The 18,940-nt window shown below is 43.3% G+C and overlaps 1 protein-coding gene across 7 annotated transcripts in view; it reads right to left on the reverse strand.

The window, feature by feature from the left end:
• Positions 1–18,940, reverse strand: part of LOC106588472 (protein argonaute-4) — a 40,869-nt gene extending 21,929 nt beyond the window's left edge. For 2 of the 7 annotated variants that reach the window (XM_014177553.2, XM_014177551.2), the window contains exons 1-6: positions 18,401–18,618; positions 14,104–14,287; positions 13,653–13,773; positions 7,447–7,625; positions 544–680; positions 253–387 (exon numbers count right to left, since the gene is read on the reverse strand). In XM_014177553.2, coding sequence (XP_014033028.1) covers positions 253–387; positions 544–680; positions 7,447–7,625; positions 13,653–13,773; positions 14,104–14,287; positions 18,401–18,419 — 775 coding nt within the window. In that variant the 5' untranslated portion in view covers positions 18,420–18,618. Of the gene's footprint in view, positions 1–234; positions 388–543; positions 681–7,446; positions 7,626–13,652; positions 13,774–14,103; positions 14,288–18,400; positions 18,620–18,921 lie in introns of those variants that run through there. The other 5 variants (XM_014177549.2, XM_014177546.2, XM_014177547.2 and 2 more) reach the window with 4 other exon arrangements.

The raw sequence follows: 18,940 nt of genomic DNA on the forward strand, positions 1-18,940 counted from the left end.
AGAAAAATATTTTAAAAAATAGCTGAAACGAGACACCGACGATACCCCACAAGGCATCTTCTTGTCATTGTTGTTGCTAGCTATCTGGCCATCCAGAATCACAACAACACAGAGCCTTCTGCCCCATTGAAGCGTGCGCATAGTTTTCGTGACGTTGTCAGCTAACACGTCTATAGGGTGCCATTTCAGATGCAGACTTGGTGTGTAGAAACATGGTAAAAACATTGGTCTGACCTGCAGGTCCCCACCCACCTCGGATCTCCTTGGTGAACTTGACGCGTTGGGAGTCGGTGAGTGGCTTGGTCTGCTCGTTGATGTTCTGGATGTCCAGCACCTCGCACATGAACTCGATCACGGGCTGGGCACGGTAGAAAGCAGTGGCGGAGACTGTGGGGGAGGGGAGGGCAAAGAAAATGTAGGGTTCATGACCAAACAAACCATCAATCTATGTTATATTACTCCAACACAAATGTAGAAGCACACACAGCCTGGGATTTTTTTATTTACACCAAAGTTACAGTAAGAATTGACTACTGCTCTTACCATCAATGTTGAGCATCATGTTCCACATGGCAGGACGGACCGACTGATGGAAGCCGAACCACACCTCCCTCCCTCCGCCCAGGGGGTGGTAGTAGCCCTCCGGAGGGGAGAAGAAGGAGCGCCCCACTGGGGTGTACCTGGAAACAGCCATATGGACAGTCCGTGAGAGATCACTCTTTATGACACAACGTAAGTTCCCTCGGGGAAAAAAATACATCTCCAAAAAAGGTCTCACTTTTGTTCTTATGGAATAACTCAATAGGCAGAGTTACTTGTTTGGTCGTTTTGTATGGTAACAGGCCATAGAGTTATTCACTGTCTATACAGGAAAGGCTATTTGATATAGGATACCAAGCAGTAACAATGCCATGAACAACAACTGATATTATGATAAAGAGATGTTATAGGGCCATGTTATAAAAGCCATGTACCTAATGCCTAGGGCTATGGCGGTCATGACATTTTGTCAACCGGTTGTTGTCATGCAAAAGACTGTCAATCTCACGGTAATTGACAGACACGTTTAACATCTCCAAGCATACAAGCCGCTGACGCGCGCCTTTGGAACATTACATTTTAAAAAAATTGAATAAATCAATTACAATACACAATCCATTATTTACACTGAATAAAAATATAAATGCAGCATGCAACAATTTAAGATTTTACTGAGTTACAGTTCATGTAACGAAATCAGTCAATTGAAATACATTCATTAGGCCCTAATCTATGGATTTCACATGACTGGGAATACAGATATGAATCTGTCGGCGTGGATCAGAAAAGCATTCCATATCTGATGTGACCACCATTTGCCTCATGCAGTGTGACATCTCCTTCGCATAGAGTTGATCAGACTGTTGATTGTGCCCTGTGGCATGGTTGTCCCACTCCTCTTCAATGGCTGAAGTTGCTAGATATCGGCGGGAACGTGAACACGCTGTTGAGTACGTCGATCCAAAGCATCCCAAACATGCTCAATGGGTGACATGTCTGGTGAGTATGCAGGCCATGGAAGAACGGGAACATTTTCAGCTTCCAGGAATTCTGTACAGATCCTTGCGACATGGGGCTGTGCATTATCATGCTGAAACATGAGGTGATGGCGGTGGATGTATGGCATGACAATGGGCCTCAGGATCTCATCACGGTATCTCTGTGCATTCAAATTGCCATCGATAAAATGCAATTGTGTTTGTTGTCTGTAGCTTATGTCTGCCCATACTATAACCCCACCGCCTCCGTGAGGCACTCTGTTCACAACGTTGACATGAGCAAACTGCTCACCCACACGACGCCATCTGCCCGGTACAGTTGAACCCGGGATTCATCCGTGAAGAGCACACTTCTCCAGCGTGCCAGTGGCCATTTGAAGGGGAGCATTTGCCCACTGAAGTCGGTTACAAGGCTGAACTACAGTCAAGACCCTGGTGAGGACTACGAGCTTGCATGTGAGCTTCCCTGAGACGGTTTCTGACAATTTGTGCAGAAATTCTTCAGTTGTGCAAACCCAGTTTCATCAGCTGTCCGGGTGGCTGGTCTCAGATGATGCAGCAGGTGAAGAAGCCGGATGTAGAGGTCCTGGACTGGCGTGGTTACAAGTGGTCTGCTGTTGTGAGGCCGGTTGATGAACTGCCAAATTCTCTAAAACGACATTGGAGACTGCTTATGAGAGAGAAATGAACACTAAATTGTCTGGCAACAGTACTGGTGGACATTACTACAGTCAGTATGCCAATTGCACAATCCCTCAAAACTTGAGACATCTGTGGCATAACTGCACATTTTAAAGGGGCCTTTTATTTCCCCCAGCACAAGGTGCACCTGTGTAATGCTCCTGCTGTTTAATCAGCTTCTTGATATGGCACACCTGTCAGTTGGACAGATTATCTTGGCAAAGGAGAAATGCTCACAAACAGGGATGTAAACAAATGTGCACAACATTTTAGAGAAATAAGCTTTGTATGTGACTGGAACATTTCTGGGATCTTATTTCAGCTCATGAAACATTGGACAAACACATCACATGTTGCGTTTATATTTTTGTTCTGTATATTTTAGGCAGGTCAAAAGAAACATGATTTGAAGAAAATATTTTTCAGGTGAACAGAATGACTTGCTATCTGGCTATGCGCCATGCCTTAGGCTGTAGGCTTGTTCATTTAGCAGACAAGATACGCTTAAGTCCCGTACCATTATCTTATGATTTTATAAGAATACAACTGAACTGAGCTGAATAAAATAGGAAGGACGCTTTTCACCATTCCGGAGCGAGTGTGCATATCAAATGGCTATGTTGTGCATAAAAGTGATCATTTGAAACAGGTCCTACACACTAGATTTAGAGTTTTGGCAACTTTAATTGTATATGATACAAACCTTAGAATGACTTAGAAATCAGAAGATATGGGCAGCATGATGCAACGATAGGCTATTCATGACTAGAGAAAGTAACAAAAAAAGCTTGCACCACTGCATCACCGGGGGCAAACTACCTGCCCTCCAGGACACCTACGGCACCCGATGTCACAGGAAGGTCAAAAAGATCATCAAGGACAACCACCCGAGCCACTGCCTGTTCACCCCGCTATCATCCAGAAGGCGAGGTCAGTACAGGTGCATCAAAGCTGGGACCGAGAGACCGAAAAACATCCATCTCAAGGCCATCAGACTTAAACAGCCATCAGTAACACATAAGAGGCTGCTGCCCTACATAGACTAGAAATCACTGGCCACTTTAATAAATGGAACACTAGCCACTTTAATGTTTACATATTTTGCTTTACTTATCTCATATAGATAATTTGTATTCTATTTTAGTCTATGCCGCTCCGACATTGCTCGTCCAAATATTTATATATTCCTAATTCCATTCCTTTACGTTTGTGTGTGTTGTGAAATTGTTAGATATGGCTTGTTAGATATTACTGCACTGTTGGAGCTAGAAACGCCCGCATTTCGCAACACCCGCAAAAACATCTGCTAAACACGTGTATGTGACCAATAAAATGTGATTACATGTCATCCCTGTGCACTCGAATGGAGGCCACTTTCCCACCAGTTTGTTTTTCACTCATGTGGGGTAGGCTACTCCAGTTATTTCACTCTCTCACTGCAAGACAGGTGACATTCCACCCAAACTCTGTATGCCATGGGCTCTCCAATCCTATTCCTGCAGCTACCCAGTGCATACTTTGGGAAACCAAGTGAAATCTGTTGCAGAAAATGAATAGTAACATGTTTCCAGAACGAAAACAGGTTTCATTAAACGGTTGACAGCCCCTCTCTACGCGTGCTCGAGAAAGCAATGAAGGAGAGAGGGGAGTAGATTGAAATGCACAGTGGTGAGATATTCTGTTGCTAAAGGGAATGTGTCAGTCAACAAATTATGCAAATATAAAAATGCCTTACTAGGCTATTCAAAATCAAATACAAAGTCAATAATTGTAGGCCAACTCTGAATTTATTTAATTTTGGCGTACAGGCTAGACCAATTATGTACCCAAGACATTTTTGTATGTTTTCCTGCCCTGCGTAATATGCGGGATGCTGTGTGTTGTAGAAAAGGCACAATTATTTTAAATTGGTCTCTCTCACACACAAACTCAGCAAAAAAAATAAATGTCCCGTTTTCAGGACCTGGTCTTTCAAAGATATTTGGATTTTTACGAATTAACTTCACAGATCTTCATTGTAAAGGGTTTAAAACACTGGTTTCCCATGCTTGTTCAATGAACCATAAACAATTCATGAACATGCACCTGTGGAACGGTCATTAAGACACTAACAGCTTACAGACTGTAGGCAATTAAGGACACAGTTATGAAAACTTAGGACACTAAAGAGGCCTTTCTACTGACTTTGAAAAACACCAAAAGAAAGATGCCCAGGGTCCCTGCTCATCTGCGTGAACGTGCTTTAGGCATGCTGCAAGGGAGGCATGAGGACTACAGATGTGGCCAGGGCAATAAATTGCCATGTCCGTACTGCGTGATGCCTAAGACGGCGCTACAGGGAGACAGGATGACAGCTGATCGTCCTCGCAGTGGCAGACCACGTGTAACAACACCTGCACAGGATCTGTACATCTGAACATCACACCTGCGGGACAGGTAGAGGATGGCAACAACAACTGCCTGTTGTAAGTAGAGGTCGACCGATTAATCGGAACGGCCGATTAATTAGGGCCGATTTCACGTTTTCATAATCTGTATTTTTTTTGACACCGATTATGGCCGATTACATTGCGTCCACGAGGAGACTGCGTGGCAGGCCGACTACCTGTTATGCGAGTGCAGCAAGGAGCCAAGGTAAGGTGCTAGCTAGCATTAAACTTATAATATAAAAAACAATCAATCAATCTTAACAATCACTTGTTAACTACACATGGTTGATGATATTACTAGTTTATCTAGCTTGTCCTGCGTTGCATATAATTGTTGCGGTGCCTGTTAATTTATCATTGAATCACAGCCTACTTCGACAAACGGGTGATTTAACAAGCACATTCACGAAAAAAAAAGCACTGTCGTTGCACCAATGTGTACCTAACCATAAACATCAACGCCTTTGTTAAAATCAATACACAAGCATATATTTTTAAACCTGCATATTTTGTTAATATTGCCTGCTAACATGAATTTATTTTAACTAGGGAAATTGTGTCACTTCTCTAGTGTTCCGTGCAAGCAGTCAGGGTATATACAGCAGTTTGGGCCGCCTGGCTCGTTCCGAAATGTGTGAAGGCCATTTCTTCCTAACAAAGACCGTAATTAATTTGCCAGAATTGTACATAATTATGACATAACATTGAAGGTTGTGCAAACAGCAATATTAAGACTTAGGGATGCCACCCGTTAGATAAAATACGGAACGGTTGCGTATTTCACTGGAAGAATAAACGTTTTGTTTTCAAAATGATAATTTGGTCAAATCCGGAAACTAATGACCAAAGGCTCGTATTTCTGTGTGTTATTATAATTAAGTCTATGATTTGATAGACCAGTCTGACTGAGCGGTGGTAGGCAGCAGCAGGCTCGTAAGCATTCATTCAAACAGCACTTTACTGCATTTGCCAGCAGCTCTTCGCTGTGCTTCAAGCATTGTGCCGTTTATGACTTCAAGCCCATCAACTCCTGAGATTAGGCTGGCAATACTAAAGTACCTATTAGAACATCCAATAGTCAAAGGTACATGAAATACAAATGGTATAGAGAGAAATAGTCCTACAATAACTACAACCTAAAACTTCTTACCTGGAAATACTGAAGACTCATGTTAAAAGGAACCACCAGCTTTCATATGTTCTGAGCAAGGAACTTAAACGTTAGCTTTTTTACATGGCACATATTGCACTTTTACTTTCTTCTCCAACACTTTGTTTTTGCATTATTTAAACCAAATTGAACATGTTTCATTATTTGAGACTAAATTGATTTTATTGATGTATTATATTAAGTTAAAATAAGTGTTCATTCAGTATTGTTGTAATTGTCATTATTACAAGAAAAAAATATCTATAATAATAGGCAGATTAATCGGTATCGGCTTTTTTTGGTCCTCCAATAATCAGTATCGGCGTTGAAAAATCATAGTCGGTCGACCTCTAGTTGTAAGGCAGATCCTCAACAGACATCACCGGCAACAACATCGCCTACGGACACAAACTCACCGTCGCTGGACCAGACAGGACTGGCAAAATGTGCTCTTCACCGACGAGATGCGGTTTTGTCTCACCAGGGGTGATGGCCAGATTCACGTTTATCGTCGAAGGAATGAGCGTTACATCAAAGGCCTGTACTCTGGAGCGTGATCGATGTGGAGGGTCTTTAATGGTCTGGGGTGGTGCGTCACAGCATCATCGGACTGAGCTTGTCATTGCAGGCAATCTCAACGCTGTGAGTTACAGGGAAGACATCCTCCTCCCTCATGTGGTACCCTTCCTGCAGGCTCATCCTGACATGACCCTCCAGCATGACAATGCCACCACGCACAGAACGAGCAGTATGACTGATTTCCTGCAAGACAGGAATGTCAGTGTTCTGCCATGGCCAGCGAAGAGCCCGGATCTCAATCCCATTGAGCACGTCTGGGACCTGTTGGATCGGAGGGTGAGGGCTAGGGCCATTCCCCACCCAGAAATGTCCGGGAACTTGCAAGTGCCTCGGTGGAAGAGTGGGGTAACATCTCACAGCAAGAACTGGCAAATCTGGTGCAGTCCATGAGGAGATGCACTGCAGTACTTAATGCAGCTGGTGGCCACACCAGATACTGACTGTTACTTTTGTTCAGGGACACATTATCCCATTTCTGTGGAACTTGTTCAGTTTGTGTCTCAGTTGTTGAATCTTGTCATGTTCATACAAATATTTACACTGTTAAGTTTGCTGAAAATAAACAGTTGACAGTGAGAGGACGTTTCTTTTAATGCTGAGTACACACACACACACACACCTAATATGCGTATGGGTGTTTTTAATTAATCACCACCTTAGAGAACGCTGTCCATTTCGTTGTGTTAGGCTTTGAAACATCCACAACAACCATGTTTCCCACTCAGTTTCAACCTGTTGTTGAACTTCTTTCTTCATATTGATCAATCACAGTGAGGGGAGTTTTAAAACGCACAATACTGTTTTGATGTAGGCCATTAGCGACCTGATGATCGTCAGCGAATTGGGTACTACCAACGCATGTCCAGAGTGCATAAGAGGAGGATAGCATGACTCAACGCTTACGTGGAATTTTACTGCAGTCATGACTGCCAGTAATACAGCCACTGCAACAGCCCTACTAATGCCTAACCTTAAATTAAGACAAAACACATTGTTCTCATACATTTTTCACATTATAGCCAATTTTGACTTTGTAGCTTGGCAAATGTATAGTGTAAGCCATGTTTACCTCATGGAAGGCAGGTGGCGGGTGATGACATCCAGGGCCTGAACAGAGTCCTCAGGGACCTCGTTGTGGCCTGACAGGGCCTCCAGGAGCATCTGCAGGCTCACCACTGACACCCACTGCAGAGACACCTTGAAGGTCTGGTCCTTCCCCTCCCCCGGCAGAGTTACTTCCAGATCCACCTAGATAGGGAGAGGGCAGGGTGTTAGGAAATGGTTGAAAAGCAAGGAAAGCCACAAATAAACACATTTGTGATACGCTTTAAACCACACTGAGTGTACAAAACATTAAGAACACTTGCTCTTTCCATGACAGACTGACCAGGTGCATCCAGGTGAAAGCTATGATCCCTTATTGATGTCACTTGTTAAATCCACTTCAAAATCAGTGTAGCTGAAGAGGAGGAGACAGGTTAAAGGATTTTTAAGCCTTGCGAGAAATTACCTATGAATTGTATATTTACAGTGCATTCGGAAAGTATTCAGACCCCTTGACTTTTTCCACATTGTTACGTTAACGCCTTATTCCAAAATGGGGTTACATTGTTTTCTTTCCTAATCTACACAATACCTCATAATGACAAAGCAAAAACAGACAAAAAATGTTTGCAGATCCTCTAAAGCTGTCAGGAAGGATGGGGAGTATCGCTGCATAGCTATTTTCAGGTCTCTCCAGAGATGTTTGAGCAGGTTCAAGTCCAGGCTCTGGCTGGGACACTCCACAACATTGAGACTTGTCCCGAAGCCACTCCTGCATTGTCTTGACTGTGTGCTTAGGGTCACTGTCCTGTTGGAAGGTGAACCTTCGCCCCAATCTGAGGTCCTGAGCGCTCTGGAGCAGGTTTTCATCAAGGATCTCTCTGTACTTTGCTCCGTTCATCTTTCCCCTCAATCCTGACTAGTCTCCCAGTCACTGCTGCTGAAAAACATCCCCACAGCATGATGCCACCACCACCATGCTTCACCGTAGGGATGGTGCCAGGTTTCCTCCAGACGTGACACTTGGCATTCAGGCCAAAGAGTTCAATCTTGGTTTCATCAGACCAGAGAATCTTGTTTCTCATGGTCTGAGAGTCCTTTAGGTGCCTTTTGGCAAACTCCAAGCGGGCTGTCATGTGCCTTTTGCTGAGGAGTGGCTTCCGTCTGGCCACTCTACCATAAATGCCTGATTAGTGGAGTGATGCAGAGATGGTTGTACTTCCGGAAGGTTGTCCCATCTCCACAGAGGAACTCTTCAGCACTGTCAGAGTGACCATCGAGTTCTTGGTCAACTCCCTGACCAAGGCCCTTCTCCCCTGATTGCTCAGTTTGGCCGGGCGGCCAGCTCTAGGATGAGTCTTGGTGGTTCCAAACATCTTCCATTTAGGAATGATGGAGGCCACTGTGTTCTTGGGGACCTTCAATGCTGCAGACATTTTTTGGTACCCTTCCCCAGATCTGTGCCTCGACACAATCCTGTCTCGGAGCTCTACGGACAAATCCTTTGACCTCATGGCTTGTTTTTGCTCTGACATGCCCTGTCAAATGTGGGACCTTACAGTGCATTCGGAAAGTATTCAGACCCCTTGTCTTTTTCTGCATTTTGTTACGTTACAGCCTTATTTAAGAATAGATTCAATAATTGTTTTTCCTCATCAATCTACACACAATGTCCCATAATGACAAAATGAAAACAGCTTTTTTTTTTATTCAACAAAAAACACCTTTACGTATTCAGACCATTTGCTATGAGACTCAAAATTGAGCTCAGGTGCATTCTGTTTCCATTGATCATTCTTGAAGTATTTATACAACAGGCAGCAGGTAGCGTAGTGGTTAGAGCATTGGGCCAGTAACCGAAAGGTTGGTAGATCAAATCCCGAAGCTGACAAGGTAAAAATCTGTCATTCTCCCCCTGAACAAGGCAGTTAACCCTAGGCCGTCATTGTAAATAACAATTTGTTCTTAACTGACTTGCCAAGTTAACTTCTCTTGGGTAGGGGGCAGTATTTTCACGGCCGGATGAAAAACATACCCAAATTAAACTGCCTACTACTCGGGCCCAGAAACTAGAATATGCATATTATTAGTAGATTTGGATAGAAAACACTCTGAAGTTTCTAAAACTGTTTGAATGATGTCTGAGTATAACAGAACTCATATGGCAGGCAAAAACCTGAGAAAAATCCAACCAGGAAGTTGAAAATCTGAGGCTGTAGTTTTTAATTAATTCCCTTTCCAAACTACAGTGACTTAGGGGTCATTTTGCACTTCCTAAGGCTTCCACTGGATGTCTACAGTTTTTAGAAAGTTGTTTGAGGCTTCTATGGTGAATTTTGAGGGAATAACAGCCGGTTCAAGCAGCGGACTGTCTGAGGTCATGTAGTTACTTCATGCGCATTCACGCATAGCTAGCATTTTTTATTTTGTAATGAATACGCTATTGTCCGGTTGGAATATTATTGATTATTTATGTTAAAAACACCCTAAGGATTGATTGTAAACATCGTTTGACATGTTTCTACAAACGGTAATGGAACTTTTGAGCTTTTCGTCTATTGATTTGTGCTCCCGCATCGTGCCTTTGGAATAGCGCGTTTTGTTGGTGCGAGGTATTTGGACAAAAATGATGGACTTTATCGAACAAATGACAATTTCTTGTGGAAGTGGGATTCCTGCGAGTGCATTCCGCCGAAGATCAGCAAAGGTAAGGAAAGATTTATAACACCAATTTAGAGTTTTATTGATGCCATGACTTGGCGGGTAGCTGTATAGCTTGCATTGATGGTTGAGCTCTGTACTCAGAATATTGAACAATGTGCTTTCGCCGAAAAGCTATTTTAAAATCTGACACAGCGGTTGCATTAAGGAGTAGTATATCTGTAATTCTTTAAATAATTGTTATATATATTTTGTCAACGTTTATGATGAGTATTTCTGTAAATTAATGTGCACATTCACAGGAAGTTTTGGGAGGCAAACATTTTTTGAACATCACGCACCAATGTAAAATGCTGTTTTTGGATATAAATATGAACTTGATCGAACAAAACATACATGTATTGTGTAACATGATGTCCTAGGAGTGTCATCTGATGAAGATCGTCAAAGGTTAGTGCTTAATTTCAGCTGTATTTCTGGTTTTTGTGACGCCTCTCCTTGCTAGGAAAATGGCTGTGTGGCTTTTCTTGTTTAGGTGGTGTGCTAACATAATCTAATGTTTTGCTTTCGCTGTAAAGCCTTTTTGAAATTGGACAATGTGGTTGCATTAAGGAGAAGTGTATTTTTAAAATGGTGTAAAATAGTCGTATGTTTGAGAAATTTGAATGATGAGATTTTGGTTGTTTTGAATTTGCCGCCCTGCTATTTCACTGGCTGTTGGGAGTGTGTCCCGCAGGTGGGACGGTCACGTCCCACATACCCAAGAGAGGTTAAAGGTTAAATTAAATAAAAATAGAATTGGAGTCCACCTGTGGTAAATTCGACTGGACATGATTTGGAAAGGCACACACCTGTCTATATATAAGGTCCCACAGTTGAGGTCCCTCCAGAGGTGCACCTTCCAACAGGACAACGACCCTAAGCACACAACCAAGACAACGCAGGAGTGGCTTCGGGACCAGTCTCTGAATGTCCTTGAGTGGCCCAGCCAGAGGCCGGACTTGAACTAGAGGTAGACCGATTAATCAGAATGGCCGATTAATTAGGGCCGATTTCCAGTTTTCATAACAACTCGGTATTTTTGGACACCGATTTGACGTTTTTTTTTTTTTACACCTTTATTTAACTAGGCAAGTCAGTTAAGAACACCTTATTTTCAATGACGGCCTAGGAACGGTGGGTTAAGTGCCTTGTTCAGGGACAGAACGACAGATTTTTACCTTGTCAGCTTGGGGATTCAATCTTGCATCCTTACGGTAAACTAGTCCAACGCTCTAACCACCTGCTTTACATTGCACTCCACGAGGAGCCTGCCTGTTACGCGAATGCCGTAAGAAGCCAAGGTAAGTTGCTAGCTAAGATTAAACTTATCTAATAAAAAAAAATCATTCATAATCACTAGTTAACTACACATGGTTGATGATATTACTAGTTTATCTAGCCTGTCCTGCGTTGCATATAATCGATGCGGTGCGCATTCGCGAAAAAGGACTCATTGCTCCAACGTGTACTTAACCATAAACATCAATGTCTTTCTTAAAATCAATACACAAGTACATATTTTTAAACCTGCATATTTAGCTAAAATAAATCCTGGTTAGCAGGCAATATTAACCAGGTGAAATTGTGTCACTTCTCTTGCGTTCATTGCACGCAGAGTCAGGGTATATGCAACAGTTTGGGCCGCCTGGCTCGTTGCGAACTAATTTGCCAGAATTTTACGTAATTATGACATAACATTGAAGGTTGTGCAATGTAACAGAAATATTTAGACTTAGGGATGCCACCCGTTAGATAAAATACGGAACGGTTCCGCATTTCACTGAAACAAAAAACGTTTTGTTTTCGAGATGATAGTTTCCGGATTCGACCATATTAATGACCTAAGGCTCGTATTTCTGTGTGTTTATTATATTATAATTAAGTATATGATTTGATAGAGCAGTGACTGAGCGGTGGTAGGCACCAGCAGGCTCGTAAGCATTCATTCAAACAGCACTTTCGTGCGTTTTGCCAGCAGCCCTTCGCAATTCTTCAAGTATTGTGCTGTTTATGACTTCAAGCCTATCAACTCCCAAGATTAGGCTAGTGTAACCGATGTGAAATGGCTAGTTAGTTAGCGGGGTGCACGCTAATAGCGCTTAAAACGTCACTCGCTCTGAGACTTGGAGTAGTTGTTCCCCTTGCTCTGCATGGGTAACGCTGCTTCGAGGGTGGCTGATGTGTTCCTGGTTCGAGCCCAGGTAGGAGCGAGGAGAGGGACGGAAGCTATACTGTTACACTGGCAATACTAAATTGCCTATAAGAACATCCAATAGTCAAAGGTATATGAAATACAAATCGTATAGAGAGAAATAGTCCTATAATTCCTATAATAACTACAACCTAAAACTTCTTACCTGGGAATATTGAAGACTCATGTTAAAAGGAAACACCAGCTTTCATATATTCTCATGTTCTGAGCAAGGCACTTAAACATTAGCTTTCTTACATGGCACATATTGCACTTTTACTTTATTTTTGCATTATTTAAACCAAATTGAACATGTTTCATTATTTATTTGAGGCTAAATTGATTTTATTGATGTATTATATTAAGTTAAAATAAGTGTTCATTCAGTATTGTTGTAATTGTCATTATTACAAATAAATAAAATGTAAAATATATATATATATATATATGGCCGATTAATCGGTATCGGCTTTTTTTTGGTCCTCCAATAATCAGTATCGGCGTTGAAAAATCATAGTCGGTCGACCTCTAACTTGAACCCAAACGAACATCTCTGGAGAGACCGGAAAATAGCTGTGCAGCAATGCTCCCCATCCAACCTGACAGAACTTGAGAGGATCGTCAGAGAAGAATGGGAGAAACTCCCCAAATACAGGTGTGCCAAGCATGTAGCGTCATATCCAAGACACGAGGCTGTAATCACTGCTTCAGGCGCTTCAACAAAGTACTGAGTAAAGGGTCTGCATACTTATGTAAATAAGGTTGCTCTGTCATTATGGGGTATTATGTGTAGATTGATGAAGGGGAAAAACTAATTATAAAATAGATTAAAAGGCTGTAACGTAACAAAAATGTGCTAAAAGTGAAGGGGTCTGAATAATTTCTGAACACCTGTGTGTGTCATTCAGAGGGTGAATGGGCAAGACAAAAGATTTTAGTGCCTTCGAATGGGGTATGGTTGTAGGTGCCAGGCAATCCGGTTTGAGTGTGTCAAGAACTGCAACGCTGCTGGGTTTTTCAAGCTCAATAGTTTCCTGTGTGTATCAAGAATGGTCCACCACCCAAAGGAAATACAGCCAACTTGACAACTGTGGGAAGCATTGGAGTCAACATGGGCCAGCATCTCTGTGGAAAGCTTTCGACACCTTATAGAGTCCATGCCCTGATGAATTGAGGCTGTTCGGAGGGGGGGTTCTGGATGGGGCAGGAAAACACCTATCGAAACAGAGGCTATTCAAAACTCTTTCAAGAACTGATAGAGGTGCTTGGAAGGAGAAACAGCCCATTACATGGTCACAAAAACCAGAGGTGCAATAGTGGTTAAGACGATTGCTTACCCTGTCTCTCCCGATGGGTAGTGGATGGGCCGTATACATGTTCCTCTTCCCGTCGTAGCCCGGTTGTCGATCACCAAAGATCTGCATCTTGAAGTGGCGAACCATGGTGTCCACCACCTCCCTGCACGACAGGGGGAAATCATGAGCTGGCCAGATAATGCATTCACACAGACAGTACTGCTTACAAAAGGTAAATAAAAGGTTAGATAAAAATAAACTTCCCACCAGCTGCTCTGTTAAAGACCCATTTTTATTTTCACACGTACAACTCACTCGAGTTTGACTTGTTTCACTAACAAGTACACACTTCCATTCCCTCAACTCCCCGAAAAACCTAAACCCTCAAAGTATCAACTTAACCTCCCTCTCTCAGAAAATCCATTTCCACCTTCTAGTTCCCCTCGAAAAGAGACATTTCTCTCCTTCCCTCCCCGTGCCCAGTTGTATTTACCTGTTAACCCTCCTTGGCCGTTTCTCAGGCTTGATGTCGATATCGTAGTGATAGACATCAATCTTGGGAATCTGCACCTGGAAGTGGTTTGCCAGCAGGCGGATGGGCTTCCCCACGGTGCCCATGCCAGGCCTCCGCGGGGGCTGGAAGAGGGAGGTGGGGGCCGGCGGGCCTATAGGGGGGTCCAAACACAGAAACACACACATTTGTTGGTTGATACATTCATTTCGTATTCACTATGTACCCAACGGAAGAAAACAGACTGAAACAGTGAAGGGCTACCTGAACTTATCCAATAAGAAATGCTTGTTTTGTTTGTGGAGCAAAAATTGTTGCTACGGTGTGCTCTAATGAATAAGACCCTGTTAAAATGACACTAAGAGGAAAGAACAAGTAAGTAGTAAAGAGGCCTTTTGGTCTCAGATTAATGTGTTTGTTTTGGCAATGAGTCTAAGCAGCACGGTGACCACTGTGGGTGCAATTATTGGTAGCTAAGCTATATGGACAGGATGCTCAGAAATTCATCAAAGCTGAACAACAAAAATAGATGAATGCGTTTGCTGTTTCTTTTTTTTGTTGCATTATTAGAGTTGTTGGTCAATTTGCGGAATCAATTTCTGAAATCAGTCCAATCACATTCCTTGCCACGGTTTCCCACATGAACTCTCGCCAACAGGTCACGACTACCCGCCCACAAACACACCTATTGATCCAGCTCTCTGGCCTCCGACCCAGATAGGTCAACAGAGGAGGAGAAAACAAATGTCCCCGCCCCAGCCCCCACCCCACTAAAGCCAGAACATAGACTGACACACAGGGCCCGCCTCAGACAAAGAACAGCACGTCAGACAGACGGCAGCAGGGCCAGATGAGGGTCTGCAGAGACAGCGGGGATTACCGCTAGACACAACACAAACACTAACTCGCCACCCGTCTTATACAGGATGTCCTCATACATTTAGTGTATATCCCACAATTTAATGTGTAGGCCTATTGTACCAAGCCCCAATACTGACTCACAGGCATGTACTTAATTTATACAGCCAATGAAAATGAGACAATTACTTGGGTGGATGTTGTGAAGTGAGATGCACCACTATTGTATACTTGTCTTACATTTCAATTGTCCTTGGTGTTAAAGAATCTATTACAAAATAGGGGGAACTATCCAATTTAACCTACCTACTCTGTAGACATTCAATATTCAGAACATATAGAGGGAAAGAGGAGAGTTGAGTTTATCGTGATTTAAGGCTGGGTGCAAGGGAGGGAGGGCAACGCTTACTGCTTTTGTCAACTGACAACGAGCTGGCTGCCGGGGTCATGAACCCAATGCACCACAACGCTCCAGTTAGCAAGTGAAGCCCGAGGGGGACAATCAGGACCCTCCCTCTGCTTCCTAAAAACACGCTCCATGCATGTCCTCATCCCCCCCCTTAAACACTCCACTCGCACCGTTCTCACACCACGTCCCTGTAATAGTAACTGCGACGGGACCAACCACAACAGCCACGGGGACACACGGTGTGTGTGTGTGTGTGTGTGTGTGGGGGGTTTAAAGGTGTGCATGTGCTGTAGGTGAGGTTCAGAGAGAGGGATCCCAGCAGGTGTAACAGTTAGGTTGGGTCAACCCAACTCACCTACTTTCACCAAAAACAGCACCGGATCTATATATAGCCCCCTCAGCTGCTGCCTCAGGGTGGTTGAGAGAGGCTGTCAGTGTGATTTGCCTGGACCCCTCCCTTGTCCTCAAACCTACACCAGGTCCCTCCCTGAATGGGGGGGTGGGGGGGGTCTCACACTGGTACCTCAACTATGGATTCAAGTCTGCAGCAACAACCTGCAGGGCTTGGCTGGCTGTCACATGCACTTCAGGCAAATTGCCCCTGATCAAGCCCACCGCCCACGCAAATGAATGCATTGTACATGGTCACGATGTGAGAATGCGGCTGCACCGTGATTCTTAGGTGATCAAAGCCAATCAGGGCCAATCTAAAAAATAAAAAAAATAAAAAAAGCCAATTGGTTACCATGGTTGCACTGCACCAAAGGAGAACGCTATCAGAGAAAGCAGACCACTGCCAAAACTGCCCGTAAGGTTATTTGATAAATGTGAGTAAATTACTGAGCATACCCGCGCTTAAAACGAGCAGCACTGGTTGTTGATCTGTTAACGGTCTAAATGTACAATTTAAGGTGATTTGTGTAGTAATGGAAAGGTGTAGTATGTAAAAGTCTGAAGAGTGACAGTGTGACCAATAGTCTTAGGCCTAGTGGTTGGGAGATCCAGGTAAAGGCAGTAGGTTAGGCTTCATGGTGGTAACAGATACAAAACCACCGTCAGTCATGGTCAACATACAGGCCGACTACCATAAAGCCTCCATGCTTTTACTCTGGTGCAAGTGAGAGACGGGGGGGGGACGGGCTTAAACTTGCAGACATGATGCACTGGGCTGATGAGTCAGTAATGACATTGACCGTGAGGGACGTGCAGTGGAAAATAGAGGGGCCTGGGGACTGCTGGGTGCACATCAGCCGTTCACAACCAAAAGACAGGATAGCTTGTTGCCAGCTCGGCCCAGATTATGGATCAACTAAGGTTAGCCTACTGAACACGCCCACCTGCTGTCCTTGTGAAATGCATATTTTATGTCCAACATTTCTTCCTTTGTTTATGGTGGGTTTTTATGGATCATTCTGCAGCAAAACTAATTCCCCCCAGGAGGATAATTACATTTTCATACCTAAACAAGCTTTCATGTACTGTATGGTATGTGATGATAAACAAGCATTCGTGTACTGTATGGTATGTGATGATAAACAAGCATTCGTGTACTGTATGGTATGTGATGATAAACAAGCATTCGTGTACTGGATGGTATGTGATGATAAACAAGCTTTCGTGTACTGTATGTGATGATGCTCAGCGAGATGGATCTGATAAGGTCTGAGGAGGTTATTTAGGTGTACTGCATTGCAATGATTTCTAGAAAGACCATCACTTGGCATTTGTGATGATTTGGCACAGACAACAGTGAGCAGAATGGCAGCTGTGAAGGGGTTGCACACTAAACTAGTAGGCTCTATATAATATGGAGGAAGGTTACATTGCTACAACGGAGGTTAAACAACCATTGAAGCCTTCCAGTATACCATAAAACTGCAAAATAGCCCATTATATTTGCCTATCCATAAATGCTCAAGCTTGTGTATGGATGTAGCCAAAGTGTCCATCAATTCCAACTAAAGTGACATTTAACATTTGCATGACGACCGCATGAGTTTCATTGCTGTGGAAAATTGTTTCTGTAAAAATCAGGCTACAAAAAAGGGTGATAACTTGTTAATCCCTTTTAATAAGGATAGGAATTCACACCAGCTGCATGAAAGTTATTTGTATATCAGGTGTGAAAGAACCACACATATTGGTAAAGTGTCAATTGGCAGTGCAGCATCTCGTGTGTGAGATCCTTTAACTCAACTAGTAGCCATTGCGTCACAGTAAAAACGGTTTTGTTATAGTACGTATGGACCACACGATCTATTCAAAAGCCAGGCTCCATTCCATGCATGCACGGCAGCATGATCATTTACTCCCAGGCGACCAAACCACTGACAGAAATGCAAGAAAGCATATCAACACGTTTTTAAAATAATGTACTGCCAAGTAACAGTCGATGCTAGTTAAATATTTCCGCGTGAACAAAGACAGTGTTGCAGCATTGTAACGTTAGTTAGCGTCTCTCGTTGCGTTCAATAGGTAGAAAGGAAGACAGTGTGTCGATTGCACAATTAGCTAGCTACTAGGCTTCATATTAACATTTTCGAAAGCTATGTGGGCTTGGGGGCATACGTATTTCAACTGGAATCGTTTTAAACGTATCATAAAGCTGAAGAAAAAAAATAGCGTGTTTGATGATGAAACTATAGGCTAGATAACAGACACACGACACGGAAGGCATTGGTTAAACCCCCCCCCCCCACACACACACACACACACACACACACAATGCCGTCTAGCCCTAGTATCGAGCTGCGCGCTTCAGTTAGAAAACCAGCAGCAGAGATTGACGAAAACAAGATCTCTCGTTTTGTCTTGCGTAACATGTGTTTATCAGGCTGTAGTAGTCACGGTAAGAACCTGATCTCCGTTGTATTCATCTTACACACTTTGGGCCTGATATGCTCGTTTGTTTTTTTTCTCTGTCGTCGAGGCCTACCTACAACCACGGTCCCCAGTTGAGCAATGAATAGGGGCACACACTCCCGACACCGGATTCTCATATCATATTCTTACCGGGTCCGAGCGCTTCCATGGCCGAGGGCTCTCTCTCCGTCTCTGTCCCGGCCTGGCGGCTCCGTACCGACACTGAAATTGGGGGCGGTATCGCGAAGCTGAGGGGGGCTAATTTAAGAAAGGGAATTTAATGCGTAAATGTCCAGCAGTGTTGTGGATGCGTTGTCTTCTGAGTGATTTAAAACAGATCCCGTAGATTTGGAAATGAGCATGCGCTAGGAGGTGCTATAAATTAATTCTGCGCTTGCGCAGCAGTATCAAGAGCACCACCCATGTACAGTTATGGTTGTTAGTACACTACTCCACCCGATTAGACAACATACCTTTTACTGTAAATGTGACTCATAATACAACAGGTTACTAAGTCATAGAACAGTACTTAAGTAGCTGTATCTTACTTGTTTGTCATTAGACTATACATAATTTCATCCCCTATCTCCAGATCATCTTGCTACATTTCCCCCAAACTCTTGTTTACCTTACCCAATTAAACACTTAATTGTTATTTTGATTCCACTTACTTTTACTAACTCAGCTGAC

This window comes from Salmo salar, chromosome ssa27 (assembly GCF_905237065.1).
Source record: "Salmo salar chromosome ssa27, Ssal_v3.1, whole genome shotgun sequence".
Lineage (NCBI taxonomy): Eukaryota > Metazoa > Chordata > Actinopteri > Salmoniformes > Salmonidae > Salmo > Salmo salar.